The sequence below is a fragment of the Fringilla coelebs genome, assembly GCF_963513975.1.
Source record: "Fringilla coelebs genome assembly, chromosome: 21".
NCBI lineage: Eukaryota > Metazoa > Chordata > Aves > Passeriformes > Fringillidae > Fringilla > Fringilla coelebs.
In genome coordinates, this window is record NC_140047.1 from 2,675,093 (window position 1) to 2,702,721 (window position 27,629).

General features: G+C 48.3%; 1 protein-coding gene across 2 annotated transcripts in view; it reads left to right on the forward strand.

Annotated features, from left to right (window-relative positions):
* Positions 1-27,629, forward strand: part of PNPLA7 (patatin like domain 7, lysophospholipase) — a 131,332-nt gene that overhangs the window by 89,935 nt on the left and 13,768 nt on the right. For both annotated transcript variants that reach the window (XM_084219657.1, XM_084219658.1), the window contains exons 27-31: positions 11,117-11,273; positions 17,615-17,731; positions 21,700-21,769; positions 23,689-23,805; positions 25,764-25,912. In XM_084219657.1, the coding sequence (XP_084075783.1) occupies positions 11,117-11,273; positions 17,615-17,731; positions 21,700-21,769; positions 23,689-23,805; positions 25,764-25,912 (610 nt within the window). The remainder of the gene's footprint in view (positions 1-11,116; positions 11,274-17,614; positions 17,732-21,699; positions 21,770-23,688; positions 23,806-25,763; positions 25,913-27,629) is intronic.

The following is a 27,629-nucleotide window of genomic DNA, read 5'->3' on the forward strand; positions in this document are numbered from 1 at the left end:
GCTGTGGAGAAGAGCTGAGATCCCTTGTGCAATGCCATCTTTTGCTCCATGGTCCACAAAGGCAGAGAGAAGCACAGGGAGAGAAAACAGGGAAGACTGCACAGAAAATATCTGAGCTTAGTGAGGGTTTTAGGGCCTAATAAAAGTGGTATCCCCTGGGTCAGGACCAAGGTTTGGCTCCAAGGGATGGAGGGGGCTGGCTGGTGGGGCAGTGGTAGAACTGACACCTCATAGCCCAACTTCCAGCATGTGATGCAACATCTGAGGAATAAAAAGGTGAAATTTGAGGTGGAAATGCTGCTCCAATGACAAAGTTCTGTCCTTGACATGGACAATTTGCTCCCATGGTGCTGGCAGCTCCCTTCCCAGGCTGCAGCTCCTTTTCCTGCATCGTGGTTATGAAACCCTGGGGTTCAGTCTTTGGCTATAACAGAACCTCCTGGGGACACTCTGAGGTTTTATGGTGCAGGTGCTTTGGAATCAGTTCCAGCAGTTAAGGAAGATTAATTCTTATTCCTCAGCTAAGACAGGTAACTAATGATAGGAGGCTTTTTAGCCCTATCAGGAGGAGAATTGTGTGCATGGATGTTGTTTAAAACTGCCACTGCAGAGCTGTAGAACTTAGGATGGAGCTGGTGGGCTCCTAAGATTGATCACTGAACCCCAAATACAGGGAGAGAACTGGAAACATGGGGGCAGTTACTTTCTATTAAACCTGACCACAGGCACCCAGACAATGTGAACTTAGGGTGTGTGGGAGGAGAGGGGAGGAATTTGCTGCCTGAAGGAGGCGGCTGCAGAGGAGAACACTTGGAAGACACTGCCAGAAACACAGAGCAGTGTTTTCCCCTGTGGGATCCTAAAGATACTCAATAAAGAGATTATAGAAGGGATGAAAGGAAAACCCTTGGGAGTTTCCTGGGCTCTTGATGTTCCTCACATAAATTGGGACACAGTAAATGTTTTTCAGCTTCTTTTCTGGGTTCAGGACTTAATATGAACTGAGTCTGGTGAGTGGCACCAGGAGGGATCAGGGGTCTCTGGAGCCCCAGTGCTGTTGTGGCCAGTTCCTTGTGTTGGAGCATAAAAGTAATATCTTGAGAACTTCTCCACTCTTCCATTTCTATCTAGATAATACACAACATATTTTCCCTTTTTTTTTTTTCCCACCTGGCTGTGTCTGCCAGTCTGCAAGTCTCTTTTCCCTTTCTAACACATCCAATCCTTGAGATTTCTCAGTTTCTTTGCACTGTTTTTACTCCACACTCATTCCTTCTTGTCTTCTTTACATCTGCCCTTTAGTTCCTTTCTCAGTCTTTGCTTTCAAGTCCTCTCACAAATTGTGAGATTTTCACCTATTGTGAAAAATGGCAATTTTTTACCATCTTGGTGTGTCCCTGTGTGTCAACAGAAACACACTTGGCTTTGAAATCATTCCAGATGATGCAGTGAGCTTCAGGACTGCACCAGGTTTGCAAATTGGTTATTCACTGCAGTGTTTAATGTTGTTTCCAGTGGTTTATAATGGGGCAGAGATATCCCCTTCATTTGGTGTGTCTGCCTCACGGTGCTTAAAATTCACAGCGCACGGAGCTGACAGCTTGAAATGTAGAAAGATTGGATGCAGGGTTGTGTTTTTTCCTGAAGTGCTTAGAAAACAGCCTGAGAAAATGCTTGTTCTAAAGTAAATTATGGAACAAAACTGTTGCTAAAACCATTCTTCACTGTGCCCTTGGCTGGGAGAGGTTTGGAAGGGCAGCTCCAGCCTCTCCAAGGTGTTCTTGGAGCCACTGGCAGCTCTGAAGGGTTCAGTCACTGGGGAGAGGAAGGGACAGGCAGGATTTTGTGGGGCTGGGGTTCAGCTGCTGAGGGGTTGAGGGAATGGCTGAAAGCCTCAGAGCTGTGCTCTGCTTTGGTGAGCCACAGGTCAGGTCACTCCTGGCAGGTCACTCCTCACCTCTGGAGCTCTGAAATGCCTCTGGGGCACTTGGGGGGAAGAGAAATACAAACCATTACCAGGAGGAGTTCTTTGGGGTTTCAGCAGGATGTTGTTATCTGAAAATGGAAATGGATTTATGCTGCTACCTCCTGGGTTAGATGTGTCTGGGGAATTTGCTTGAAACCATCCAGTTATTCTGATGGGGTTGACTCTTCACTCCAGCAGGCAGAGGGAGGACCAGGTGAGCCCCTGGGCTGTCTGGGTGCAGTGCCAGGACATGGTCAGTGTTTATGTAGGGGCTGCAGAGGGTTTATGCAGAGGTTTGGGGGTATCTTTGCCTCCTCTGGCAGGAGGGATCTGGGTGCTGGGCTCTGCTGGGGGCTGGCCAAGATCCCTGTCTCCAGCCTGGTGTCTGGCAGCCCTGGATGGAGCCTGTCTGGCACAGGCTGGGCGCTTCTGCACTGGGTTCTCACCATTTCCCGCTTGCCACTTACACGAGACAAGAGCAAGGATTTTTTTTGCAATTGCTGTCTTTTCTTTCTCTCCCCCTGATGCAGTCAGGCAGCATCCCTGAAATTCCTGTTCCATTTCCAAGTGCTTGCTGAAGGTACTGAGCTGACACGTCAGGGCTGTGCTTTCCTCTCCTCTAGCAAGACAGGTCCTGAAGAATATGTGCTGCTAAAAGGATCCCATCCCTCATCCTGGTCATGCTCTGAAGTTCCAGCAAATTAAGCTGAGATATGAAAGGAACTTGAAAAATGCTGCTTCTCTGGGTTTAAATGGAAGAATCAGGCTTGCTGTGCAGCATCTGCAGTCTGTCAGTGCCCAGTAACAGCTGAGGAAGCAGGATTTCTGCAGCAGGGAAGTATCAAAATGATACAAAAGGGGCTCAATCTGCTTTGTGTCATGGAAAAAAAAACAACACTCCAACCTCTGAATGCTTGAAATATCTTTCCTCCAGTTCCTGTTCTTCAAAGTAATCTCTTTGTACACCAGGCCAGTCTGTCTTTTGACTCTGGAAAGGCAGAAAGTTGGGAGCTGTGAGGTTAATCCTTGTGGCCTTTGCAGTTTTCCCTATCATGGCCAGCCTGGACTGGCTGGGAGCATTTTGGAGGAGGGGAGGCTGTTTGGTGGCCTGTGTGTGTAGATAAATGTCTGTACCTGTGTGCTCAGTGGGGTGCAATTTCTCTGTGTGATATCCCTTTTTGAAGCTCAGACTGATGCATGGGGGGTTTCAGAGCTTGGGATTGCTGCTGTAGGTGCTTAGGGAGGTGTCCTGTGCTGGGTGTCTGTGCACGAGTGGAACATCCATTGCCACGTGCAGATAAACCAGAGGGAAAGCTGAATTCCAGAGTCAGGCTTCTGCATTCCCAGCATCTTTCAAAACCTAGATTTGATTCCAGGGCAATATTCAGGAGGTAAAATAACAGTGAAGCAGCATAACTCTTTATCCTTAAAGATAAAACTGCACCTTTGACTTGGTGTTTTACTTCTGCTGCTCCTTTGGAAAGGCCAGAGGAGTAAGGTAAGCCAGGTGGGCTCCTGCTTGGGAAAGATGATGATAATGCATGTTTGGATATCTAATTTGAGTCTTATCCAGGTCAGCCCTAGAGTTAGGTTGTTTGAACAAGTAGAAAACAACCCCTAAAAATAAATCAGTGAGTTTATTTGCTGTTGTAGAGCAAAGCTCCTGAGACATGGCTGGAGCTCCTGTGGGGACCTGGGGCTCTGTGTTTGCAGATGGTTGGGGAGAGCTGCAGCCTCCCTGCTCCTGAGAGGGCTCTGCTGGATTTCTGCAGGGAGAGACCATCAGGGGCACGTTCATCGTGGTTAAATTGTGTTTGTGCACAGTTCAGAGCTCTGCCTCTGTGAGCTGGGGGAAGGCACAGCCTGTGGCTGCTCCCAGATTCCCAGACCTGAATGCCAATTGCTCAGAGAGCTGTGGAACAGTTGGGCCATCACGTGCCCATAAAATCACATGGATTGGCACCCACAGAATGCTTAATGATCTGATTTTTCCTTTTTCCATCTGCAGCACCTCTGTAATTGCTCATTTGCTCCCATCTGCCAGGAGGTTGAAGGTTATAACAGCTTCTATAAACTCCCCAAGCAGTGGGAGCTTGGGAGTAATCAACTTCAAAGGTATTGCTTAAAAAAACCCTAAAATTAATTGCAGGTGGTTTAGTTGGACTCTGCTGTCCTGATCTCCAGTCTTGCCCACCAAACTCATTTATTTACAGCAGTGCCTTGATAAATAGGTGAAATTAAACAAGGAGGTGGTGGAGGTGTGGGTCAGCTCTTTTTGCTGGTTTTGCACCTTTTTTTATCAGATGTAAATGCATGTGCTCACTTCCCATGGAACAGCTGTAAGCTCTCCAGGCTCTCTCAGGAGTATGCTTCTTGCATTGCTGTGATTTTGGGGAATCTCTGTCCAGCCCTACCTGGGCAGTGAGCTTTCCTGTTAAGAAAAAGTAAATTCTCAGTTCTATTCCCTGAATGCTTTGGTCATCTTTCTGCAGCTTCTAGATGTTGTGCTCAGAATGGGTTCTTGCAAGGCTTTAATAAATAAGTCTCAGAAGGGTGGGGAAGGAGGATATATTTGTTTTCCAAAGAAATTATCTTCCTTTGAAGTTGATAACTGAATTGTTCCTTGGCTCAGAGTAAGGAACAGGATTTTGTGACATCCCCAAGCGGGTGCAGTTTGTCATTCAGCCACTTCCCTGCTCCTGTGCCCCTCTCCAAGCAAGCTGGGATCAGAAAACAAAAACCTTGGTGCATTTTATAATTTACTTTGACTATTTTGTGCTTTTCAGCCCCTCCAATGCCTTCCTCCTGTATCCCTTCACACCCCAGGGCTGGGTGGCCCTGACAGCTCTCCTGGAAGGGCTGAACACGTTTTGCTCATTTATTTCTGTGTCAGGCACAAATCTCTTTGTTTAAAGCTTGTTCTAAAGTTAGTGTATAAAGCAGAAACAAGATCAGGGCTATAAAAGGACATTGTATTTGGATTTTTGTGCAGGAAGGGGATTTCACTGGGCTTGTGATGAATAGGAGATGCTTTTTCTGCCAGATGTGCCTGCCTGGCACAGGGTATGATCTCTGCAGCATGGCAAGGCCAAAGGGAAATGGCTCCTGAGCTCTGGCTTAAGGAGGTCATGGGAATCTGAGGGCAAAGCTAAGAGGGAGGATGGAATGAGGTTGTTGTTAATGGAGGGGAAGACAAGAAAAATTCAGGTGTCTGGATCAATATGTGTGGGCTGTGGAAGGGAAAAAGCTTCCTCCAGGGCAGCTGCTGGGAGAGATCCTGCTGATTGTTGGATGTTAGCATGAGAACCCAGTGATGTGGGGTTATTCCCTCTGTTTAGCTTAGAAATAGTGCTTAGTTGATTAACAGTTCATTAATGTTGCCAAGATTGGAAAGTTCCTTCTAAGTGCTCACGTAGAACTGCAGAAATGGAGGGGTCTGGGTGCTGTGCTCCTTTGGAGCTGGCAGAAAATCACTGCAATAATTCTGGCTGATTTATGATGCTGGGAAGTTTTATGGTCAGGAAGGCTGGGAAATAATGTTATTGGAAAGATATAACTGGAATTAGATTTCAAAGCAATGTTTGGGTATATTGCTGCTGCTGCAAGAGCTCGAAGGTGCCAACTGGAGATAGTCCAGTTGCAACTTGTAGCAGACTTGTTCCATTTCTGAGCCAGTGACTGAACCACTCAATGCCAGGATCAGTCACAGAAAACACCAAAAAATGCTGCTGTGTGTGTAAAGAAGATGCTTTTCCTTATGTCACCTTTCCTGATGCCACTCCATATGGCTCTTCTCGTAAACAACATCCAATTTCCACTCACCCCAGTACAAGGAACACCTCCACAATTACTCCAAGCTCAGGCACCTTCAGTTTGTTTTGTGCTCAGAGCAGGGTTGGGGAGTGGTTGCCCAAGGCACCACTTTTTGCACATCTCCAAAATGGACCCAGTAAATACAAATTCATAGAATTGCAGAATGGTTAAGGCTGGAAAAGATCTTTAAGATCATTGAGTCCAACCATTCCCCCAGCACTGCCCAGGCCAGCACTAACCCCTGTCCCCAAGTGCCACATCCATGTGGTTTTCTAACCCCTCTGGGGCTGGGGACTCCACCACTTCCCTGAGCAGCCTGTGAGGGGCTGGACAACCCTTCCAGGGAAAAGCTGGTTTTATGGCTTTGCTGCTTCAGGAGTTTTAAGCTTCTGAGGGTGTCTTAATTCAGGTTTGTTGGGCTCTAATAGAGTTTAATAAAGTCCTCTTGATAATTTCTTTGTTCTTCTGCCTCCTTTGCCAGGAGGAAAGCTAGGAAGGAGGGCCAGGAAGCTGTGTCCCCCTCTGGGGAGGCTTTGGTGGGAGACACAGCAGAGCTCTGCAGCTGCCATCCTTCTTTAATCCTTCTTTAGCCAAAGGTAACAGTATTTCTTCAGAGCATTCAGGGAGATCTCCTTCATCCTGCTGAGTCAGTTAGGAGGAGAGATGGGGCTGCTGAGGCTGGATTCCTCTTTGAGTCCAGCTTCCTTTTTGAAGCTGACATGGACTTAGGAGGTGGTTGAGCTGCAGCCTTGCCTGGCTGTCCCCTTAGTGTCCACTCTGGCTGCTCCCAGGCTTGGGGTGTTCTTTCAGACACAGGCAGCATCCTGCTGGTGTGTTAAACATGGCTCCTGGGAGAAATACTGGTGCACAAAATACTGGTTTTGTAATGATTGTGTTTCCTTCTGCCCCTGAGCAGGACAGCCTGCCTTCCTGCTGGCACTCTGATCTGGGATGTCCTGCTGCCTTCTCCTGAGCTGGATTCATCCCAGCTCTGGCAGCACGTGCAGGGCTGGCACATGCACAGCTCATAGGGGAATTTTCCTTTTATCAGTTCTGCTCTGGCCTTCGTGCATTACAGTCACATGCCAGCAGCACTTCCCCAGGGGATGAAAGCAAGGGCTCATTTCAGCAGCAGGAATTTTCCTGTAAGACCTTCTGGCAGAAAGGCTGAGCTCTCTGTGTGTGCTGTGCTGAGGTATTTAGGGAAGCAGGTCTCCAGCACTATAACTCCCCTCCCTGCTTTGTGGCAATTTCTTTCCCAGAATCACAGAATATCCTGAGCTGGAAGGGACCCACCAGGATCCCCCTGCCCAGACCCCCAGCAACCCCACCCTGGGCATCCCTGGCAGCGCTGTCCAAAGGCTCCTGGAGCTCTGGCAGCCTCGGGGCCGTGCCCATTCCCTGGGCAGCCTGGGCAGTGCCAGCACCCTCTGGGGGAAGAACCTTTCCCTGAGCTCCAGCCTGAGCTGCCCTGGCCCAGCCCCAGCTGTGCCCTGGCTCCTGTCCCTGGTCATGCAGAGAAGGGATCAGAGCTGGCCCTGTTCTTCCCCTCACAAGGAACCTGGAACTTCAGTGAGGTCTCCCCTCAGTCTCCTCTTGTCCAGCTGACCAGACCAAGTGACCTCCTTGTGACCATGAGTAGTAAACAAGGAATGGTGTTGGAGTTTAGCCAGCACAGCTTCTGGAGGCTCATTCAGCACAGGGATCATGATTTGGTGAGTGCAGAAAGCAGCACCTGGGGCAGCTGATGCCCAGAGCAGCCCCTGCTTTGTGTTGTTCAGGTCAGGATGGGGCAGGGCTGAGAACAGAGCCTGGCTCTGGTTTCAGCCCCTTCTCAGGCTGGGTGATGCTGGTTCAGCTCTCTCTGCAAAGGGCATTAATGGATCAGGCCTGAATACCATGGAAAAGAGTTTCTGTTCAGATCCTGATTGCATTTCCTGGGCAGATCTTTGAGTTCTGATAGAAATTATTTCAAAGTCACTTGTAGATCTTTGTTCCTGGGCCCCTTGTCGCTGTCCTGGGGCAGTGCTAGTCCTGGCAGGGGAGGTGCTCCATCCAGCTGCTCCTTCAGGCAGCTCTAGGGTGAGAGGAGCTGCATGTGCAGCTCCAGGGACACTCTGTGTGTCCATCCCCTCTCTGGGGTGCTCCTTCCTCTCGTGTGACAGCACTCCCCTGTCCCTTTGCTCTGCAGTGAGTGACATTCAGCTGTGTCACCTGGAGGTTTCTCTGTCCCGTGTTGTCACTGCTGTGCAGGTACAGCGCTGGCATCAGTTATCCATCTCCCTTTGTTCTCCTCTTGCCCAACACTTGTATTTCCACATTTCCCTAAACCAGGACACGTCCCCTGTGAAATTGGGCCTGGTACTACAAGAGGTGCACAATCCCTGAGGTCTTTTCTGCACTAGTCCTCTGGCTGTTAACATGGATATTGCTCCTGGCTTCAATTTCTTTTCCTCTTCAGTTTGCAGCTGCCCAGTGCAGCTCTGTGGGAGCCCAGGGATGCTGTCAGAGGGGAGGAGTGCCTGGCAGGGTGCTGGCACACGCTTCCCCTGGCAGCCTGCCCGTGTTTGGAGAGCTGGGAAGTGCCCAGGACAGAACCAACTGCAAGGACTTGTTGAGAAGTCCCATGCAGTAACGTTGCTGGAGCAGTGATGGCTTGAAACTGTAGGGAGAAGGGGGAAAAAAATCCCCATTTCTGTCTTTCAGGAGGTCAGGTGGTACCTGGAAAAAAGGAGGGGCTTAGGCTCATTTGTCCTTTTTCAGGATTTAGTTTGCAAATTCCAGGAATGTTCCTGCTCAGGGTGTTGGAGCTGGAAGAATCAGCTTTGTGGTTGTGTATAAATGAAATATAATTTAGTTAGGCAGCTTATGGGAGGTTCTTTTCCAAGCAAGAAAAAGACTTTGATTCCCATCTTGCCTTGGGATCAGTGAATCTGTTGGAGATCTGTGGCTGTCACATGAGTGGGATATTGGCAGGGACTCTGTGGATGCACCAGGAGGGGGTGACTTGCCAATTAAAGTAATAATGATCTTTTGTTATCCATGCAAAAGCATCATGCAGCAAAATAGGAACAAATGCAGAGTGCTCACATCAAATCCTTTGTATTTCTGGATGTGTGAATCAGGAGAAACAGTGAAAGGGAGAGAATCCAGTCTGGAGCTACTCATGGCCTGTTTAAAATTGTCCTCCAAGCAGGAAATGCTTTAAGATACTTCACTTAAAGGTACTTTAGGGTGCCCTAAGAAAGGCACCTGATGTGGGCTGTCTGCAGAGGGCAGGAGGTGCAGGGAAAGGTCTGCTCCTTGTGGAGTATCAGGGCTGAGACAGTGGGAAGTGCCAGGCACGAGCAGCAGAGTGCCAAAATAGCTGCACTCTAAAAACCTAAAAACAATGGGCAGGATAAAAGTATCATTCCTTTAACTCAGGGCATCTTGTGGGAAGAAGCAGTAGGAGAAGAGGAGAAGGGGAATTTGGAGAGGAAAGTGAAATGAGCCATTTTCTGCTCTTGGATTGCAGCAGCACAGATCTGTCATTGAAGTCATTTACACCCAGGATAACCACGAACCTGTCCCAAAGCATTTCAGCAGCTGGAGGGGATTTATTTGGATGGAAAGAATGTGCTCAGCATAGCTTGGCCAAGTGACACCTACGGTGGACTTGGCAGCTGTTAGCAAGTATTTATAGGATGTAAACAGCAAGGGGAAGGAGGATGGAAATAGAGCAAACTGTGGGGGACAGAAAATGGGATGAAAATGGGAAAAGGAAGTTTTTTTTACTGCTTTATGGCCTAGACTGCAAAGCATCCATCCAGGTGGGATGAATTAATCAAAAATGCTTCTTATTCACTGGACAGAGGATTTGAAAGCAGAGACTGTAGCTTTGGACTGCTTGGAAGGGCAGTTCACCTCCAGTGCAGTGTTCTGTGGTTCTGTAGTGGTTCTGTGGGATAGGCAGGGATCCCTCTCCCACTAGGGGATCAGATGTGATCAGATGTTCATAGGATCAGATCAAAGGTTCCACCTCTGCTCTCTCATTTCTGATGGTGGGGAGCAGCAATTAGCAGCTTCTGAGCCTCCTGAACACCAGCTTGCACCTCCCATTTGTCATGTTTAGTAGCCACTGACAGCCTGGTACCTTTGATTCATCCTTTCCACATTTAAATCCATTTGTGATTTGACCTCTCCAGCATGTGGTAACAGTGGCTTCCCCAGTTTGTGCTCTGTGTACACCTGTCTGCAAATTCTTTCCTTTCCATTAAAATCTCTGCACGGTGATATCATTGCTGACCCTGCATGTTTCCCATCAGTCAGGATCTTCCCCAGTCAGTGATTCCAGTTTACTTTCTCCTCCTGTGAAGCCCATCCCATATTCTGGTCACCTTTTGTGCTTTTCTCTTGTCACTTTTTGGTTCTGCTCTTTTTTTGGGTGAGAAGTCTGAGCTTGCTCGTGGTTTTCCAAACCCTGGCCCATCCTGGATGTGTGTTCTTATGTTTTCTGTTTTATTCTGTTTCTTTGATTTGCCACTTGACCTTGTACTGCACAGTAGTTTAATATTTTTCAGGGAATATCCCCAGGGGTTCCCAAATCCATGTGAGCAGAGCTGGATAAGAGCTGGTTGCTGCAGGGGGTTGCTGCTTCTGTTTTCCTCTTGTCCCATCAGTGCTGAGGTTCATCTGTTGTTCATCACCTGTCTCCATTGTTGCTCAGAATTCCTTCTGCACTTGAAATCAAGGAATAAATTTACTCTCCTGAAGGAATTTGTGTTATCCTCAAAAGTTGCCTCCTCCTCTGTCTCTCTCCTGGGGTTGTGTGCAGACTCACCTTCTGCCCTCTCATCGCTATTTGTCTCTGCTTGCTTTTGTTTCCACCTTCAAATTTCATTATTAATCCATGTGGTGCCCCTTCCCAATACCCCAGGCTGGCTCAGTTTCTGTGGAGAATCACCAGGAAAGAAACTGGTGGGAAGGGCTCTGAACTCCAGCCTTTCCTGGGTGCCTTGGGGGGAACCCCAGTAGACTCTGCTCCCTCAGATCCACGCTGACGTTCCCTCGCCCGTCCACCAGCTCAGCTCTTGGCTGCTGTCATCTCCCTGCCTTTCCCACTGATCCAGGCTGCGTGGTCGTGTTCCCTCGGATCCTCTGGGAGTCTCTGGGAGGATTCCTGCATTCATAATGTTTGTTCCTGGCACCGGGGCTCGTTTAGCAAGAGATTGGCAGCTCAGCTGGCGCGGGCTCGGCTTCCTTAGAAGGCGCCATTCATCACCAGCCTTTGCACTCCTTCAATGACTGCCTGGCTGACAGTGGCTCTTCTCTCCCTTCCCTCCCTCCCTGGCACAGGGGCTGCTCCCAGGTGGGCGTTATCCGGGCGCTGATCGAGGCTGGCATTCCCGTGGACATGATCGGGGGCACGTCCATCGGCGCCTTCATGAGCGCCCTGTACGCCGAGGAGCGCAGCTACAACCAGATGAGGATCAAAGCTCGCCAGTGGGCCATGGTAAGCACTGGCAGTGGGAATTCCCTGCTGGGAATGCTGAATTCCCTCTCCTGGGAATGTCCCCTCCCCTGGGAGGGCTGAATTCCCTCCCATGGGAATGCTGAATTCCCTCCACTGGGAACACTGAGTTCCCTCCCATGGAAACGATGAATTCCCTCCACTGAGAATGTTCCCTTCACTGGGAATGCTGAATTCCCTCCACTGGGAATGTTCCCTTCCCTGGGAGTGCTGAATTCCTTCCAATGGAAATGCTGCATTCCCTCCACTGGGAGTGCTGAATTCCCTCCACTGGGAGCACTGAATTCCCTCCCATGGGAATGCAGATTTCCCTCCCATGGAACAATCAATTCCCTGCCATGGGAGTGCTGAATTCCCTCCCCTGGGAATGCTGAATTCCCTACCATGGGAATGATGAATTCCCTCCTATGGGAATGTTCCCCCCACTGGGAGTGCTGAATTCCCTCCACTGGGAATGCTGAATTCCCTCCACTGGGTATGCTCAATTCTCTCCACTGGGAATGCTGAATTCCCTCCCATGGAAATGCTAAATTCCTTCCACTGAGAATGCTGAATTCCCTCCACTGGGAATGCTGTGCTTCCCTCCTCCAGTGGAGCAAGGCCCAGGCCCATCAGGGCACGGGCAGCACCCCAGGAAGGTGCAGCCTCCTGAAATTCAGTGTGTGTGCCACAGAACAAGCCCTGCCTGGCAGTGATGGATCACCTGGAAAAGCTGCTCCATGTCCAAGGAGTCAGGAGGAAGCTGCCTGGCTTAGCTCTGCACCAATCCTGGTCACACTGTCAAGGCACAGAGATGTTGTTTCAGTGTGCTCACCTGTGGTTATCTTTGTTTTATCTTCTCTATTATGTGCTGGGGCCTGTTTCCTTTCCAGCTCTCAACAAATGTGTTTCTCTTTTGTGTAATTCTCTCTCTTTCTCACATGCTGTCATGTGTCAGTGGAACTGAGTGACAGAGGTAATCCTTCTCTAAATAACTCCCACATGTGTCACTCCTGGTCCTGCCTGTGCACTCCACAGCACTGGGACTCTGGGTCAGGAGAAGATCCTAACTTTCAATATTTAGTACAAACAAAAACTTCTTTTCAAAGTTAACCCAAGTTTTGGGAAGGTTGTTTTAAGCAGTGACTTCATTGGATGAGTTTGTTTATCATGGAATCAAAGAGTGGTTTGGGTTGGAAGGGACCTTAGAGATCATGTCATTCCACCCCTGCCATGGGCAGGGACACTTTCCACCATCCCAGGGTGCTCCAAGCCCCATCCAGCCTGGCCTTGGTTTTGTTTATTGAGCAGATGTTGGGTGAAAACTGTTCCAGGTTACAGTGGTTCAGACTGACTGAAGGTGAGGTTCTTTCTGAAGTTTGTTGGTTGCAAGTTTGTATTCTTCACATCAACCTCACATTTTCCTGTAGATTTTCTTACTGAAAATGAAATTACATAGGGAATTTTATAAATGAGATTAAGAGTCTTAGGTTTTGGGGTTTAGGGGGAAACAGGACCCTGTCATTGGCATGTGGACACTGTTTATGTCTCCCAAGAATCTTCTAATCTGCCATGGCTTTGCAACAAAAATTGTCTCTGGGAAGATGAATTGTGTGAGGGACTGAAATGCAGATTGAGGCCCTGGGATGTTTGTGCTGTCCTGGTGGCAGATTGCTGTGGGACTGATTCACCTCCCCATCACTGCTTGCCAGAAGAATATGGATTTTATGCTTTTTATTTAAGAACTGCCTGTGCCTGGCTGGCTTGGGAAGCACCCAAAACATAAACTGTTTATGATCCAGAGCAGTTTACTGGAATCACAAACCTGGGGGAGGTTAAAGATTAAAGACATAAAGCCAACTGCACTGAATTGTGTCAGACATCCCTTAACCTTGCCCTCTCTCTCCCACCTGTGCTTCCAGGGCAGCATCTGAGTGGGTGCTGATGCCTTCCTGCAGTGCTTTCCCAGCCCTCAGCACTCTGGGGCTCTTTGCCCTCTCTCCCAGCTCTTGGTTAAGCTACAGCCATGGAATTTTTTTCTGTGCATTTGTCCAGAGGATTCTCTTCCTGTTTGTCAGGTATGCCCTGTGCAGGGCATGAGGCAGAGCTGGAGATGTTTCCTGGGCTTCTCAGGACTGTGTTCTGGAGCTTGCCAGAGCTGGAATCACAGTCACTTTTATCAGGAATACTTAGAGATGAAATGAAGGCATTTAATCTGTTGATTCACTTTTGAGCACAAATTGCAAAAGCTCAGAGAACATTTCACAAGGTAAAAGGCAGGTTTTGGCCGGGGGCTGTTTCAGGTATTGGTGCCTTGAAACCTGCAAGTAAGTAGTGGGAGAAGTGATTGACCTCTGTTAGAGCAAACATTTCATCTTACTGGTGAAGAACAGATTTTCATGAGGAGTTCCATGAGTTCTTGCAGGTCCATGTCCAGCCCATAAGTTGGCTAAAGGTTTGAGGAGGACAAAAGCAAAGCCTGCTCTGTTTGAGGCCCTTCCCAGTGGTACCAGCAGTGTGCAGCAGAATGGCTGCAAACTGAAGAAAGCCATGAAATCCCCTCTCCAAGATCACAGTGTGCAGAGTTTGGAGCATTAGAAATCTTTTCTCAGTGGCTATTCTGAGGTGTTGACTCTTGTATGGTGTTAATACTGAGCAGGGAGAGGGGAAAGGAGCCCCAGTATGTGGGAAACAGCCAGGAGCTCTGTTGGGGATTCTTGCAAGATCCACTTGAAGGGCCTGAGGGTGAGAGAGCTGAAATATCCGCCAGATAACCCCCAAATTCCCATGTCCCAAATGGGACCTTCCCTGCTGTGCCCAGAGCAGCCCTGGGGGTGGCTGTGCAGGAGATGCCCGAGGAGCAACCAGGCAGAAAGGCTGGAGCATTCCCTGCCCCAGGACCTGCTGCTCCTGCTCCTCTGGAGCTCTGAGCCTGTGCTGGTGAAGGTCACTGCTGAGTGCAGCCTGGGGCCACGGGGGAAATGTCTTCATTGGCATGGATTAGTTAACTCGGAGCTTTTCTTATCTCTCTTTTTAATCCATCAGGCTGAATGCTGTTTGTCCTGCATTTATTTATCTTTTTTTTTGTATTTTTAGAAATTGGCATCTCTCTAGCTGTACACTTGGTGCTGGGAGATGGGATGTGTTTTCTGCACCTAATGAAGCAGTGAAGAAATAAATTACTCTTGTCAAAATACAGGGGGAAATATGAAAATTCCCAATCAGATTAGTTACTGTTTATTGTCTCTGTGTCTTCTGCACCTCTGTTTTACCAGCTAAGTGAACAAGCCAAAGCTTTAGTGTTTGCAGATTGTTGTTTTATTTAATTGGAGGATTAATATCTCAAAGTAGAAATATTTCACAAAGATGGAATATTCTTAGAAAGGAATACAGTTATAGATGTGTGTGGGGCTAAAACACTGCTCCTAATGGGGATGGGGCTGGCTGGGTGTGACACTGCCATCATTTGCTGCCTGTCACTGTCTGGTGGCACTGACAGCTCAAATAAATGTGGGGGTTCTGCCCAGGGAGTCAGGAGGTTCTGCTTCTGACCCTGCTCCATTTGTACATTGGGAGATCCTGTGCTTTAATGAGCTGATCTGGCCAGAAATCAGTCCTTGGTTTTTCCCTGTCATGCCAATTCTCATCCAGCCCTGAGCTATATTTTTATTGTATTGATTTAACATTTTTTTTTCTGTGGGAATTCCTTTCCTTGTTCTATTGAAACTTTATAGGTGAATGCTGAGAAGGCACTACATGATCTTTGGAGTAGTTTAAAAAATACTGGATCTGTTTGACATTTTTGTTGCTGCATAAGTTTTCCTATAACCTTGGGGGTTTTTTATAGTCAGGAACATTGAAAAATCCTGGGATTATACTGGCTTTTCACACCAGTTTGCCACAATGCTGCATCAAAGAACAAAAGAGCCAGAGATGACAATTCCTCTTGTCCATCATCATGTGCCTTTGCTCTTGTTCTGCTCTGTGAGCAGAACCTTGTCCCTTCCTTGCTGAAATTCTCTATACCCTAGGGTCACTTAAAAATGATTTTAGGATTGAAGGTCTTTTTTAAAAGAAAGCTCATCTTGTATCAGAGCTGTAGTAATGGAAGTTCATGAGAAGTGAATGAGGAATTGGGAAGAAGTTCCTCCCTGGGAGGGTGGGCAGGCCCTGGCACAGGGTGCCCAGAGCAGCTGTGGCTGCCCCTGGATCCCTGGCAGTGCCCAAGGCCAGGCTGGACAGGGCTGGGAGCAGCCTGGGACAGTGGGAGGTGTCCCTGCCAGGGCAGGGGGTGGACTTTCAAGGTCCTTCCAACCCAGAACATTCCATGATTCCATGACCTGCAAGCCCTGAGAGCAGTGACAGAGCTGGCTCAGGGCTGGGCTTCCCACCCTGGTGGTGTCAGGGGATGAACTCTTGGAGCTGCTGGAGCTGATGCCAGAGCTCCTGGTAGGAAGTGGAGCAGGAGCCAGAAGGCTCTGTCTGCCTCCCCAGAGGGTGATCTTTAACTGAATTTATCTGGGGAACAGGAGGTGCTTGCAGCTATTCCTGGAAGGCTGAGGGTGGCTGTTGGCCATCAGCTTCAGCTAAAGGGCATCTTCCAGCTTTGAGAAATGAGAATATTAAGAAATAACTGTTAATTGGAAGTATTTTGTCCATGGGCAAGACCACTGTCAGGATCAGGAGAAATGTGGAGGCTGAGCATCATAAATATCATCTGCAACAAGGGAAGCCCAATGGCTGCTGCTGAGTGGGAGAGGGTTTTCTTAAATAAAGGGCTCTTTGTAGATGCCTCTTCCCCTGATTTAATCATTCTGAAGAGACCTGGTCCCTATTTTAGGTGCAGCACTAATTCCATCTCCTCTGAAGCTGTGGGTAGCAGTCTATAGTTAGGTTGGCACACTGTCCTCAGCACATCAAACCCAGAGTGAAGATGTGAATGAAGCTTCATCCTTGGGTTTGTGCTCAGCCTTTTACATTCTCCCACACTTCCTGTTCCCATCCTTGTTCTTAATGATCTTTTTTTTATCCTTGCACTCATGTTCTCTGGGCAGATCCCTGACAGAAATTTGCAAGCAGCTGGACATGACAATGTAGGCTGATCCTGCTGCTCTGAAATCACTGCAGAGTAAAGCCAAGGCCAGATGTTGCTCACAGCTGCTCTAACAGCTGGCAGGTTTGAGGCTGTTCCATGTGTCTGCCTGGGAAGGATGCCCTGATCTCTGAGAAGCTGTTAAATTACAGAGAACATGTAGAGAGAGAAAATATTTCATCTCATGGAAATATTTCATCCAGTGAAATCCTTTTAATTTGAAAGGAAATAATTGGGTTTTGTGGTCTTCTTTTACATTTTGACTATGGTGTAATATATTAAACATTGAATTTTTTTAAGATTTATTAGGATTTGACAGCAATAGCCTGGTTATGGGCAAATACTATGGCCATAATGCCATGAAGTTTATGGATTTTCATAATTTTCTCTTGTAGGTCAGTACATAGGTGTAATAATGCTGTTGAAATGGAGAGAAAGGGAATCTGTGAAAGCTTAATTCCAGGATCTCTGTGTTAGAAGGGTTGGTGTGCAGGGACCTGCAGTGCTTTAAGAAATCTGATGTGGTTTGGTTTCCCTTGCTGGTGCTGAGTTTGCAGCAGTTAAATGTTGGGTCCATAACACATGCCAATAACTGACTTTGGGAATGACAAATAATGGAGCCTGCTCCACAGAAAGTGTTCAAAGCTCTATGACATGTGCTTGACTGAACCTTGGAGTCCCAGAGAATCCCAGACATGAATTTCTAAATGCTTCCACTGAGGCACAGAAAAGCTTTGAGTCTGGGAGAAAAATTGGGTGTGACCCCCAAATGAGAAGAGATGGATGAAACAATTCCTGCCATGGATTTTTGGGCTCCTTCCCACAGCACTGAACCACACAGGTGCTGTGGGAAGGATAGTGAACTGGAAGACAACTCACAACATGTTTTACCAGAAAAAATGTAAAGGCTGGAGCTGCAGCATCCATGGCCTTGTGCACAGGCTGGGGGCTGTGCTGGGCACGCTGCTCTGGGCTCTTCTGGGGCACAGGGAAGCAATGCTCCTTCTTGCAGAGCTTTATTGCAGGGCTTGCTTCTGCTTTGGGGTTTACTAAATGGAAATTTACCACACAGGGAGCTCCTGGTTGTAGATTTTACAGTTGTATTTCTGTCCCCTCAACACTTTCTGCACTTGTGATGCTTCCAGCATGGGGGCTCTGAACTCTGGAATGGGATGTCTCTGGAATTGCAGCCTCAATGCAGATATTCCTGTGCATTCTGACCTTTGAAATGCCTTTTTTTTTTCCTTTTTAGGTTATGAACTCAGTGTTTAAGACTATTCTAGACCTGACATACCCAATAACTTCTATGTTTTCTGGAGCAGCTTTTAACAACAGCATCAACAACATCTTCAAAGATAAGCAGATAGAGGTAGGTTGTTTATTCACCTTATGGACAGGAAATTATGTCCCTGTGTTCTGTTGGAACAGAAATAGCTTTTTTTAATGCTAATATGGAAATCTGGAGCTGTTGGGTGACTGACAATGTGATGAAACTGTGAATGTGGTGGTCCCTGGCTGCAGGAAGGAGCCTGTTCTTTTTGGTGCATTTAGAAAACACAAACTGTAGATTATTTGTAGCTATTTCAGTTTGACAAAGGGATCTCATTGTCTGAGAGAAGAAGTGAAAATTGTGACACTGAGGAAGAACAGCTGAGACTGCTTCATCATTATTTTTCTGCAAATCAGGTCTCAGAGACCTTCAGGGCACACCAGAGAAGGGCTTGAATTGGGTTGTGATGGCTTTGGCTTTTTTTAAATTTTAGTTTTGAAGCTGGAGTGAGTTTTTCTGAGCAGCCTACTGAAAACTGCAGGAATGGCAGAGTCCTGTGTGTCCAGGTTTGCACTTGGTGACCTTTTTGTAGTTGCTGGGTGTTGTGGGGTCCACCTGAGCCAAGAGCCACCTTTGGAATGCACCCCTCCCCCTTCCCTCAGCAGCAGCAGATTGTAAAGCACATTATCAGTGTTTGTCTTCCTACATTACCCAGCTCAGAGAGTGTTTGGGTAGCCTTGGAATTTCACCTGATTTGCAATTTTAACCAAATTATTCCTGTGTTTGCATCCTTGTGATGAAAGATCATGTAGCAAATTAACACTGTATATACTTTAAATATATTTGGTAAAAATAATCCAAAACATTCCCTACCTAAATGCAAATATGAAAGTAAGTGATTAATCATCATGTGGTTTAAAATAGCAGTTTGCTGTGCAGAGGGGATGGTGCTGGAGACAAGCAGGTTTCAGAGAATCCTGGAATCATCAAGGTTGGAAAAGGTCTCAGATCCCTGAGTCCAGCAGTTCCCCCAGCACTGACCCCTGTCCCCAGGTGCCACATCCACGTGGTTTTTGAGCACTTCCAGGGATGGTGACCCCACCACTGCCCTGGGCAGCTGTTCCAATGCCTGCCCACCCTTTCCATGAAGAAATTTTTCCTGCCATCCAACCTAAACCTCCCCTGGTGCAACTTGAGGCCATTTCTGTCTATCCCTGCTTTGGATTCCAGCAGTCAGTTCATTGTACCTCCTTTTTAAGATGCAGCAGATTCTTTCCTTAGGAATTTCAACAGCTGTAGTTGCATATTCTGGTCTTCCCTTGCAGCCACAGGAAGGTTTTGTGTGAGAGAAATCGAGTCCTGAGGCAGCCAGCAGCATCATCTGTGCACGTGTGCTGACCAGCACAACCCCTCAGTCCATGGCCAGGGTTTCCTCTTGTGGAAAGAATAAATAAGGAGAAGAATAGGGAAGAATAAATAAGAATAAATAAATTCATTCAGATAAATAAGGAAAAATGTTGTGTAGCTCAGCAGGAAAGGGGGAGTGTCCCCTTCACTGCAATTCCCACTCTCCCTGTGGGGTAACCAGTCCTGGAACTGGGAGCTGCCCCAGGGTAAAGGGAGACTGAGAAGGGAACAGGAGCTGAGCCAGGAGCCTTGAAAAAGTATTTTCTCAATGAATTTAGAAGATCCAAACTGCAAACATCCATCTTTTCTCCCTAGCTGGGTAGCAATGATTTCTACCTGGAAATTCCTATCAGTAAAAATTAATTACAGCCTCACAAGCAGAGGTTGTGTTTGGGTGCTTGGCCACAGCTGCTCCTTCCTGGGGGGATCTGCAGTGATCCCAGGCAAACCTGGGAACTTCCTACCAAGGGACTGACCCTCGTAGCTCTAGAAAAGTTTAAGATTTAGAAGTTCTGGGCCAGATCCTCCTCTTTGCTGCTGTGGCTGTGAGGTGACACCCCTGTGCCTCCCAACCGAGTCCTCGCTCCTCTCCCCCACAGGAGGCAGGAGCAGGAGCGCTGACGTTGAGCTGTTATTTCTGACACTGGAAGGGAGGTTTCCATTTTCTCTGAAATTTGCTCTTTGCCAACCCTTGTAATGTGGGTGTCTTCCTGATTCCCAGCAGTGCTGCTCGTGTGGGGGCCTTGGTGACAAAAACCCCATCACTGCTTCCAGCCACAGGACTCCCCAAGCTGGGATCATCCATGTGAGACCCTCACAGGGCACACCCAAACCCAGGATGGGGCTCTTGGACACACAAACCCAGGCCAGGGTACTTTGGAGGAAATTTCTCAAGAAATAGAGCTATTTTCTTCTTGAATTACCCACCCTTCTGTGAGAACGTCAGCCTCTGGAATTTTTATTCTCCGTTTCGGCATGGAGATAAGAATTCTCCAATTCTTTTCCCCATGCCAAAATGCCCTTGTAAATCATCTCAGCTGGGGGTTCAGCTGTGAGGAATCAGACAAGACTTTTATTAAGTCCTGTTTCAGACTTCAATGATGCTGTGTTCCTAAATCAGTGGAACAATCCCTGAGCAGTGAGGCTTTATTGCTGCGTGGGAGGGCTTGGGTTAGTTTGCTTTGTGCAGGTGCTTGCAGGAACATGAAAGGAGGTGTCAGAGAGGCTTCTTCTCCCATTCCCCTATTTCTGCTTAATATGTGCTTGATGCACTGAGAAGTGCAATCCCCAGAATATCTTCAGCATGGAAAGGCACCCTGATTCTCTTGTAATCACACTTTATTCATCCCCTTTGCTCTGGCATTTACACTGGGGTTGTGATACTGGTGCAGTGCTTGTGATCCCTCCCCAGTCCCACCAGCTTTGCAGAGCTGCTGAAAAGATTAAACTCAGCAGAAAAACCCCTGCTTCTTGGCAGTGCAGAATTTCAGGCTGAACAGCACAGAAATCACACCAGGAGCTGCAGCCCGGCCAGTGAGGGAGGGCTTCCAGCTCCAGTGGTCCTGGAGTCCAAATCTGTGTTTGGTTTGGGTTTAAGGCCATTAAAGCTGTGCTGAAGAAGGCCCAGACACCGGGTCCAGTGAACAAAGGCTGCCTGGGAGAGCAGGTTTTCCTCTTTAGCCTTGATTCAAGTTTTCTGATTGACAGAGCAGCATCAGCTGTTCCTGGGAACAGGGCACAAGCTCAGTTTACTCAGACAAGTCCTCCTGCTTCCCCTTGGCAGCTACCGTTTCACCAGGCACCATGGAAACTTTCCAAAACTGTCCTCTCTCCAGCAGAGCCCTGCACACTTGGGAGGTCACCTTCCCCTTTGCTTTTTCCAGCAGGTGGGAGGTGAGACACAGCTGAAACCAGAGGGAGAACTTCCCCTGCCAGGAGCAGGCCAGGACCCATTGAATAAACTCCCAAAGCTCTTGGCTCAGCCATTCTTTTTGTGTCTCACCCTCCTTCTGTTCCACATTCCCCACTGTTGTGTTACCCTGCAGGATCTCAGGCAACCTCTAGAACCTTCTTGGAGATGTACCTTGCAGGGTTCTTTGTTCCTGTAGCCAGTGCTCCAGAGTTTGGTGTTGTCCTCTTTGATTCCAGAAAATCTTGGGTCTGCATTTCCTGCTGAAGTGATGACTCCTGACTCCATCACCAGGAGGTACAAATTGGCCATTGCTTGCTCAAGAGGCCATGGGTCATGTTCTTCATGTCCTCCAGCACTAAACAGCTTCAGGATCCCTTGGGAGTGACCATCAGACCCCCACCCTTCACCTGAAATTAAAGCAAAAACCCCCTGCAGAAGGTGGCTCTGGTTTGTGTGAGGAGCTCCCTGTGCTGCCTCTGCTCACCCTGCTAGAACAAGGGGCTCTTGCTACTGCAGAAAGGACAGGGGGATTTTTGTCTGCCCTGGTTCTGAATGAATTGTTTGCATGAGAGACAAATTTATGAATTTAAACACAGGACTGAGGGGTTTTCCTTCATCCATGCAGGTGTGTGTGTCTGTAGCTCTGTCTGGTAAGGTCCAGAGGTTGTTGCTCTGCTGTGTGTCAGGCACAGGCTGTGGTCAAGTGGAAAGTGACAGATTTAGTAAATTTGGGACTCCTCTGTTGCAGGATCTGTGGATTCCTTACTTCACCATCACCACTGACATCACTGCCTCGGCCATGAGGGTGCACAGGGATGGTGAGTGTGGCCATGGCCTCTCCAGGCCTTCAATCATCATGGGAGCTTCAGGGTCACCCCTTCTTCCTGGAATTTGTCTCACCTTTGAAATTTGTCTTTCCTTTTGTTTCTCCCTTCTGTGTTACTTGTGAGCACCAAGCTGTGGTTGTACACAGGTGACAAGGGACAGGGCTGCTGGGAGGGAATTAGATGAGATGCTGCATTCACTCTTTGGGGAGAAAATGGCTCCATTGGCACCTTTCTGTATACTTAAAGCATCCTTAAAGTGACCTGCAGGTATTTTAGCCATAAATCAGACTTAAAGCAACCAAAGCCTCTGACAATTCAAATTCCCCTAAATGAAGCTGTCTTCCCCCAGAACAGGCTCTGCCTGAAGCAGGGGCTGATTTAGGCTCTCATTTGTGGTCAGTCCTTTCTGTTTCTTACTGAGTAAAGAGGGGAGGAGGATCTGAGGTGCCTGGAATGTGTCCCTGCCTTTGCCTTTTGTCAGTCAGTGACTCAGCCTGCAGGGGAGACCTCCAGGTGCCCCAGATATTCCTGGGGGAAGCTGCAGCCTTTGCTGCCACATCTGATATTTGTCCCTGGGGCTGGCACAGGTCACACTGCCCATTCCTGCCATGCCAGGGGGGATATGGAGCTGCTGAAGGACTCTGGGCTTTGTTCAGGGCAGCTAAAACAAGCAGAAAAAGGATTAACCCTTCTCAGAGGTTTTGTATTCCCATTCCACAGCAGGTTAAGCTAGTTGAGGTCAGGAAATTCACTCCAGCCAGCTGCTTGTCCCTGTGGAAGTTTAATGGAAGGAGAGGAATCAGCTGGAGAATGGTTACGGTTGTCTCCACTGAATGGAGATAAATTAAGTTCCCAGCTGCTGCCATTTCCCATCTTGGTTTGGTCTGTGAGGTGTAACACACGTCAGCAGTTTCCTTGGGTGGAAGTTCCACTAAAACTATTAATAATAACCCCCAAATATGCCAGCATTAACCTGTGCTAACAGCAGGAGTGCTGGGGTTGCAATTAGAAACAGAGCTGTTATCTGTTTTAAAAAGAAAACACCAAAAGAAAATCAATTCCCAGGGAATTTGCTGGGAAGAGTTGCTGTTGGAAGCATCAGGCAGTTAATTACTGAGCAGTGATTTAGCACTGCAAGGCTCACTTATCTTGGTATTTTAAAGATTCACTTCTCAGACAAGCCTCTTGGCCTGTGGAAATGCACTGTCTTCCCAATTTGGCTGATGCAAATGTTAAGAGAAAAATCAGTGTATAAGAGCCTTAAAGCAGAATGTTTTACAGGAAACAGGGCCAATCAATTTCTACTTGACTAAACTTTGTTTCTAATAGCTTAAAGGATTATTACTGTTCCTTACAGCACCAACAGAAATGGCCCAAGAGAAGATAATGATCCCCAGCAGGCATTTGCAGTGTTTCACAAGACAAAACATTTGCTTGTTGCAGAGGAGGAAAACCAGAAAATTTGGGGGTTCTACAGCTTGTATTTTTCAGGTTCAGATCCTGCTAAAAGTCAGGGGTTTGTGGATCTCTGTAGAACACAGTGACTGCAGCTGCACTTGTTCTGTCAATCGCCCTCTCCTCAGGAGAAACCTTTTCCTTCCCCCTCAGCCCCAGCTCCACAAAGCCCTGGTGCTCCCTAGAGTGGGAATATGCTGAGATCCCACAGGAGGCAGTAAATGTGAGGAATGGGCTTAAAACTGTGGATTCTGGGGCTTTGCCTGATGTCTGCATAGTCTTTGTTTTATCCTGGCCAGTAGTATGATACAGAAAATAATAAACTGTTTTAATAACTTCCTCACAGTGTTCTGAGGAAAGCCTCTATCTCTTGATTATCTTAATGAGTGCAGCAGCCTCCCCCCTGCATGGCAGTAATTAATGCTGGCTGATTAATGCTGCTGCCCTCCCTGCAGGCTCCCTGTGGAGGTACGTCCGGGCCAGCATGTCCCTCTCGGGGTACATGCCACCCCTGTGTGACCCCAAGGATGGCCATCTCCTCATGGATGGGGGCTACATCAACAACCTGCCAGGTAGGAGCACAGCTCACGGGGGGGAGAAATTCCCAGTCCTGCCCATCAAACAGCCTGCAAGCCTTGGGGCTCTTGTTTTTCCCCTAAAACAGAGAGAAATCTCACAGACACCTTTAACCTCATGCTGGTTACCTGGAGTCCTTGCTCTCACTTTCCTGGGTATTCCCTTTATCTTGGCTTTATTAACACTTTTTTAAATGAAGTATTTCCTGATAGCCAAATTCTGAACATACAACTCCCTAAGTCCTATTTAGCCAAGTATGTATATTCTATTCAGCTAAGTCTAATTTAGTGCTTGCTGAAGGGGAGAGAGGAGGAATCAAACCACAGACATACAATCTACCTTGGAGTTTCTCTTCAATCAGTTAATTAAGAAATAATTCTGAGAGAGCAACAGCATTTGCTGCTTAGGCTGGTGTCAGCTGGAGTGTGTGGCAGTGGGGGAATCATGGGGCCATGGAAGGAGGGATGTGGGGTGTGGGATGAGGTCTGAACCCCCAGCAGGGTCCAGGGGTGTGAACTGGCCGTGTTTGGGAAGTGTTTTGTGTCAGGTTTCACTGCAGTCACGAGGGTGGGTGGCTCAGGGATGGCTGAGGCAGCAGAGCCCTGCAGGGTCACTGCACTTTGTGACCTGGTAAAGAGGGAGGAACCTCAGGCAGAGACTTCCACCTGAGCTACCCAAGTCATTTACATCTTCCTGTCACACTCTGATTTTATTTTTCCATCAGGGCTGTATTTACCTAAAACCCAGATACTTGAATAGCACAAAACAGATCCCCCAAATCAGCATCTCCATTCTCTGTGCTTGTAAGCAAGAATTGTGGACTGCAAACCAAAGCAGCTCTTGCATCTCCACAGCTGGAGAGGGCAGAGAGCAGGCACAGGTGACACTGGGTGGGAAACAATAGACTGAAGTAGCCCAGCAATATAAATCCAAGTCACAGAACAGATCTGATCTAAAAAAGTATCTAAATTAAGCCTCTAAATTGGCTCTTCAGGAGCTGTGGTTTTCCTACGCAAAACTATTCTGGAAGCTGCAACTATCTTGGACTCTGGGGGTGTGAAAGAAATAGAAATCCATTCTGTGAGGTTCATGTCCTTCTCTTCCCTCCCCTGGAGCTTCCCTAAATCCTCACCCGTATCCAAAGACTGCAGCTCGTCCTTTTACTGACCTTGAAGTGGGAAGTGTTGCCTCATTTCTCTTCCCACTTTCAGATGTGAATCCTTCTCTTGGATGCCAGAGCTGTTTTCAGGCTGCCATCCAGCCTCTCCTCGCTGGCAGGTCCCTGTCCTGCTCCTCCCATTGTCACCTTCTCCCTGCAGCGTTGGCACTGCTCTCTCTAAGGCACTGCCACTTGTTCTCTCTGCAGGTCCCCCAGGTCTTTTTTTGGAATTGATGTGGGTTTGATGTGCTCTATCCCATTATACCCAACGTGGTGTCACTGCCCTGGTGCTGTGTGCCCTGTCCCCTGCTGCCTGGTGACCTCAGGGAGGGTCAGGTCATCCCACTGATCTGGGGCAGAACATCCCCTGTCAGCAATGTTCCCCAGCAGTGCAGCAGTGGGGACTCACCCTGGGGTCACTCAGGGCTTGGTTGGTGCAGGATTTGGGATCCCTCCCTCCCCACAGAGCCTCCCTGAGCGGGAATGGTCCGGGCAGAGCTGCTGCAGAGTTCATGTGGAATCACAGGGTTGTTTAGGCTGAAGATCCCTCTAAGGCTGAGGCCAGCCATTCCCCAGCACTAACCCCTGTCCCCAAGTGACACATGCACCTTTTGGATCCCTGCAGGGATGGGCACCCATGGTCAGCAGGGCTCTGCTGCCTCAGCCACCCCTGAGCCACCCACCGCTGGCTCGCGGTGGGTGCGACCTCAGGTGCCACACCTGAGCCATGCAGATCTGTACGTGCACCTGGGGCAGCAGGGAGGGCACAGGGGCTCTGACACCTCCTGTCCCCAGCTGACGTGGCCAGGTCCATGGGGGCCAAGGTGGTGATCGCCATCGACGTGGGCAGCCGCGACGAGACCGACCTGACCAACTACGGCGACTGCCTGAGCGGCTGGTGGCTGCTCTGGAAGAGGTGGAACCCCCTGGCTGAGAAAGTCAAGGTACTGGGGCTAGGCTGGAATGGTTTTCCAGAGCAATGGGAGGAGTGGGAGAAGTGGGTGAGGTGGGAAGATTCCCTCTGTTACTCAGGGAGCAAGTCTGGGCCAGATTTGTTGTTTTACTGGATTTCACAGAATCACCGGGTTGGAAGAGACCATCCAGCCCCAACAGCTCAACTCAACCCTGGCACCCAGTGCCACATCCAGGCTTTGTTCAACACACCCAGGGATGGTGACTCCACCACCTCCCTGGGCAGCCATTCCAGAACTTTATCACTCCTTCTGTAAAAAACTTCCCTAATATCCACCCTGAATTTCCCTTGGCACAGCTGGAGGCTGTGTGCTCTGGCTGTGTCAGTGCTGCTGCAGACAGAGCCCAGCCCCAGCTGAGCACAGGCACCTTTCAGGAGCTGTGCAGAGTGATGAGGGCACTCCTGAGTCTCCTTTTCTCCTGAAATTTGAATTCTTGTTCAAAGAACTGGCCAGTGCCTTGACACCACAGGGAAGGCAGCGATGTGGGAAGGGGCTGGCAGAATGCTTAGAGCAAAGAAACCTTTTCTTGGAGTTGCATACGTTCTGATAAAGTCAGAATTTATTAATGTTACCCATAAAAGCAGTAAATCTGTCCAGCTAATTTTCTATCCTGTATGTCTCTGAACTACTGATTTAGGGAGACTTTAGCACTTGGCAGTAATTAAGTGCAACTGATAAACATGGATCTGCAGAGCATGATTTTATTTTTTTCCTTTTGTTGCATGTGCTCAGGCCAACTCTCTTCCTTATTCTGCATTTCCTAAATTACCTGGCTCTGCTGCTGTCCCCCAAGTGAATATTGATTTTAATTCTTTCCTCCCAATTGCATTCTCCAGTTGGAATTGGTTTCAGTAGTACCCAGTGAAATATTCCAACTGCCTGAATGGCAATAGGCAACCATGGAAACATGGAATTCCTTCTGAACACCAAAAACCAATTTTATTTATTGGTTGTGGTGAAACACTGGCCAGAGGGCTAGTAGTTTCCATCTGTGAAAATGGTCAAAACTCAGCTGGACATGGTCTTGGACAAGCTGCCCCAGCTGGCCCTGCCTAGGCAGGAGGGATGGACTGGATGATCTCAAGAGGTCCCTCTCCACCTCAGCCATTCTGCAAAATCTCTGCCCTGGCACTGGACAGATCAGGGAGCCATGGAATTACAGACTAGCTGGGGTTGGAAGGGACCCTAAAGCTCATTCAGTTCCCTCCCCCCCCACTGAGGCTCCAAGCCCTGTCCAGCCTGGCCTTGAACACTGGCAGGGATGGGGCATCACTGATTACTGATTTGGAGTATCACAGTGCCCCTCACCTCAGCACAGATCTCTTAGTTCTATATATATTTCACTACATCCTGGAATTAAAGTCTTGGTTCAAGCTTGCTGGAAGGCAATTCCCTTCCTGTGCTGAGCATGGACACTCCTCCCTGCCTGCCCACACTGGGACCCAGCTGGAGGTGCTGCTGTGCCAGGGCATCACCAGGTGCCAGCTGTCTTGGGTTGACAAGACAGGTGTCTGCTAAGGAAGGCAGGAGCCTCCCCTGAAATGGAAAATGCAAACCCCTTCCCTCTGAATTGTTATAATTTTGAAATTAAGGGGCTCTCAGGCAAAGATATGGGAGTGGGAACAAAAGTTATTTACTAAGGAAATTTAAATAAAAATTCAGTAAGACAAAACAACAACCAAAAAAA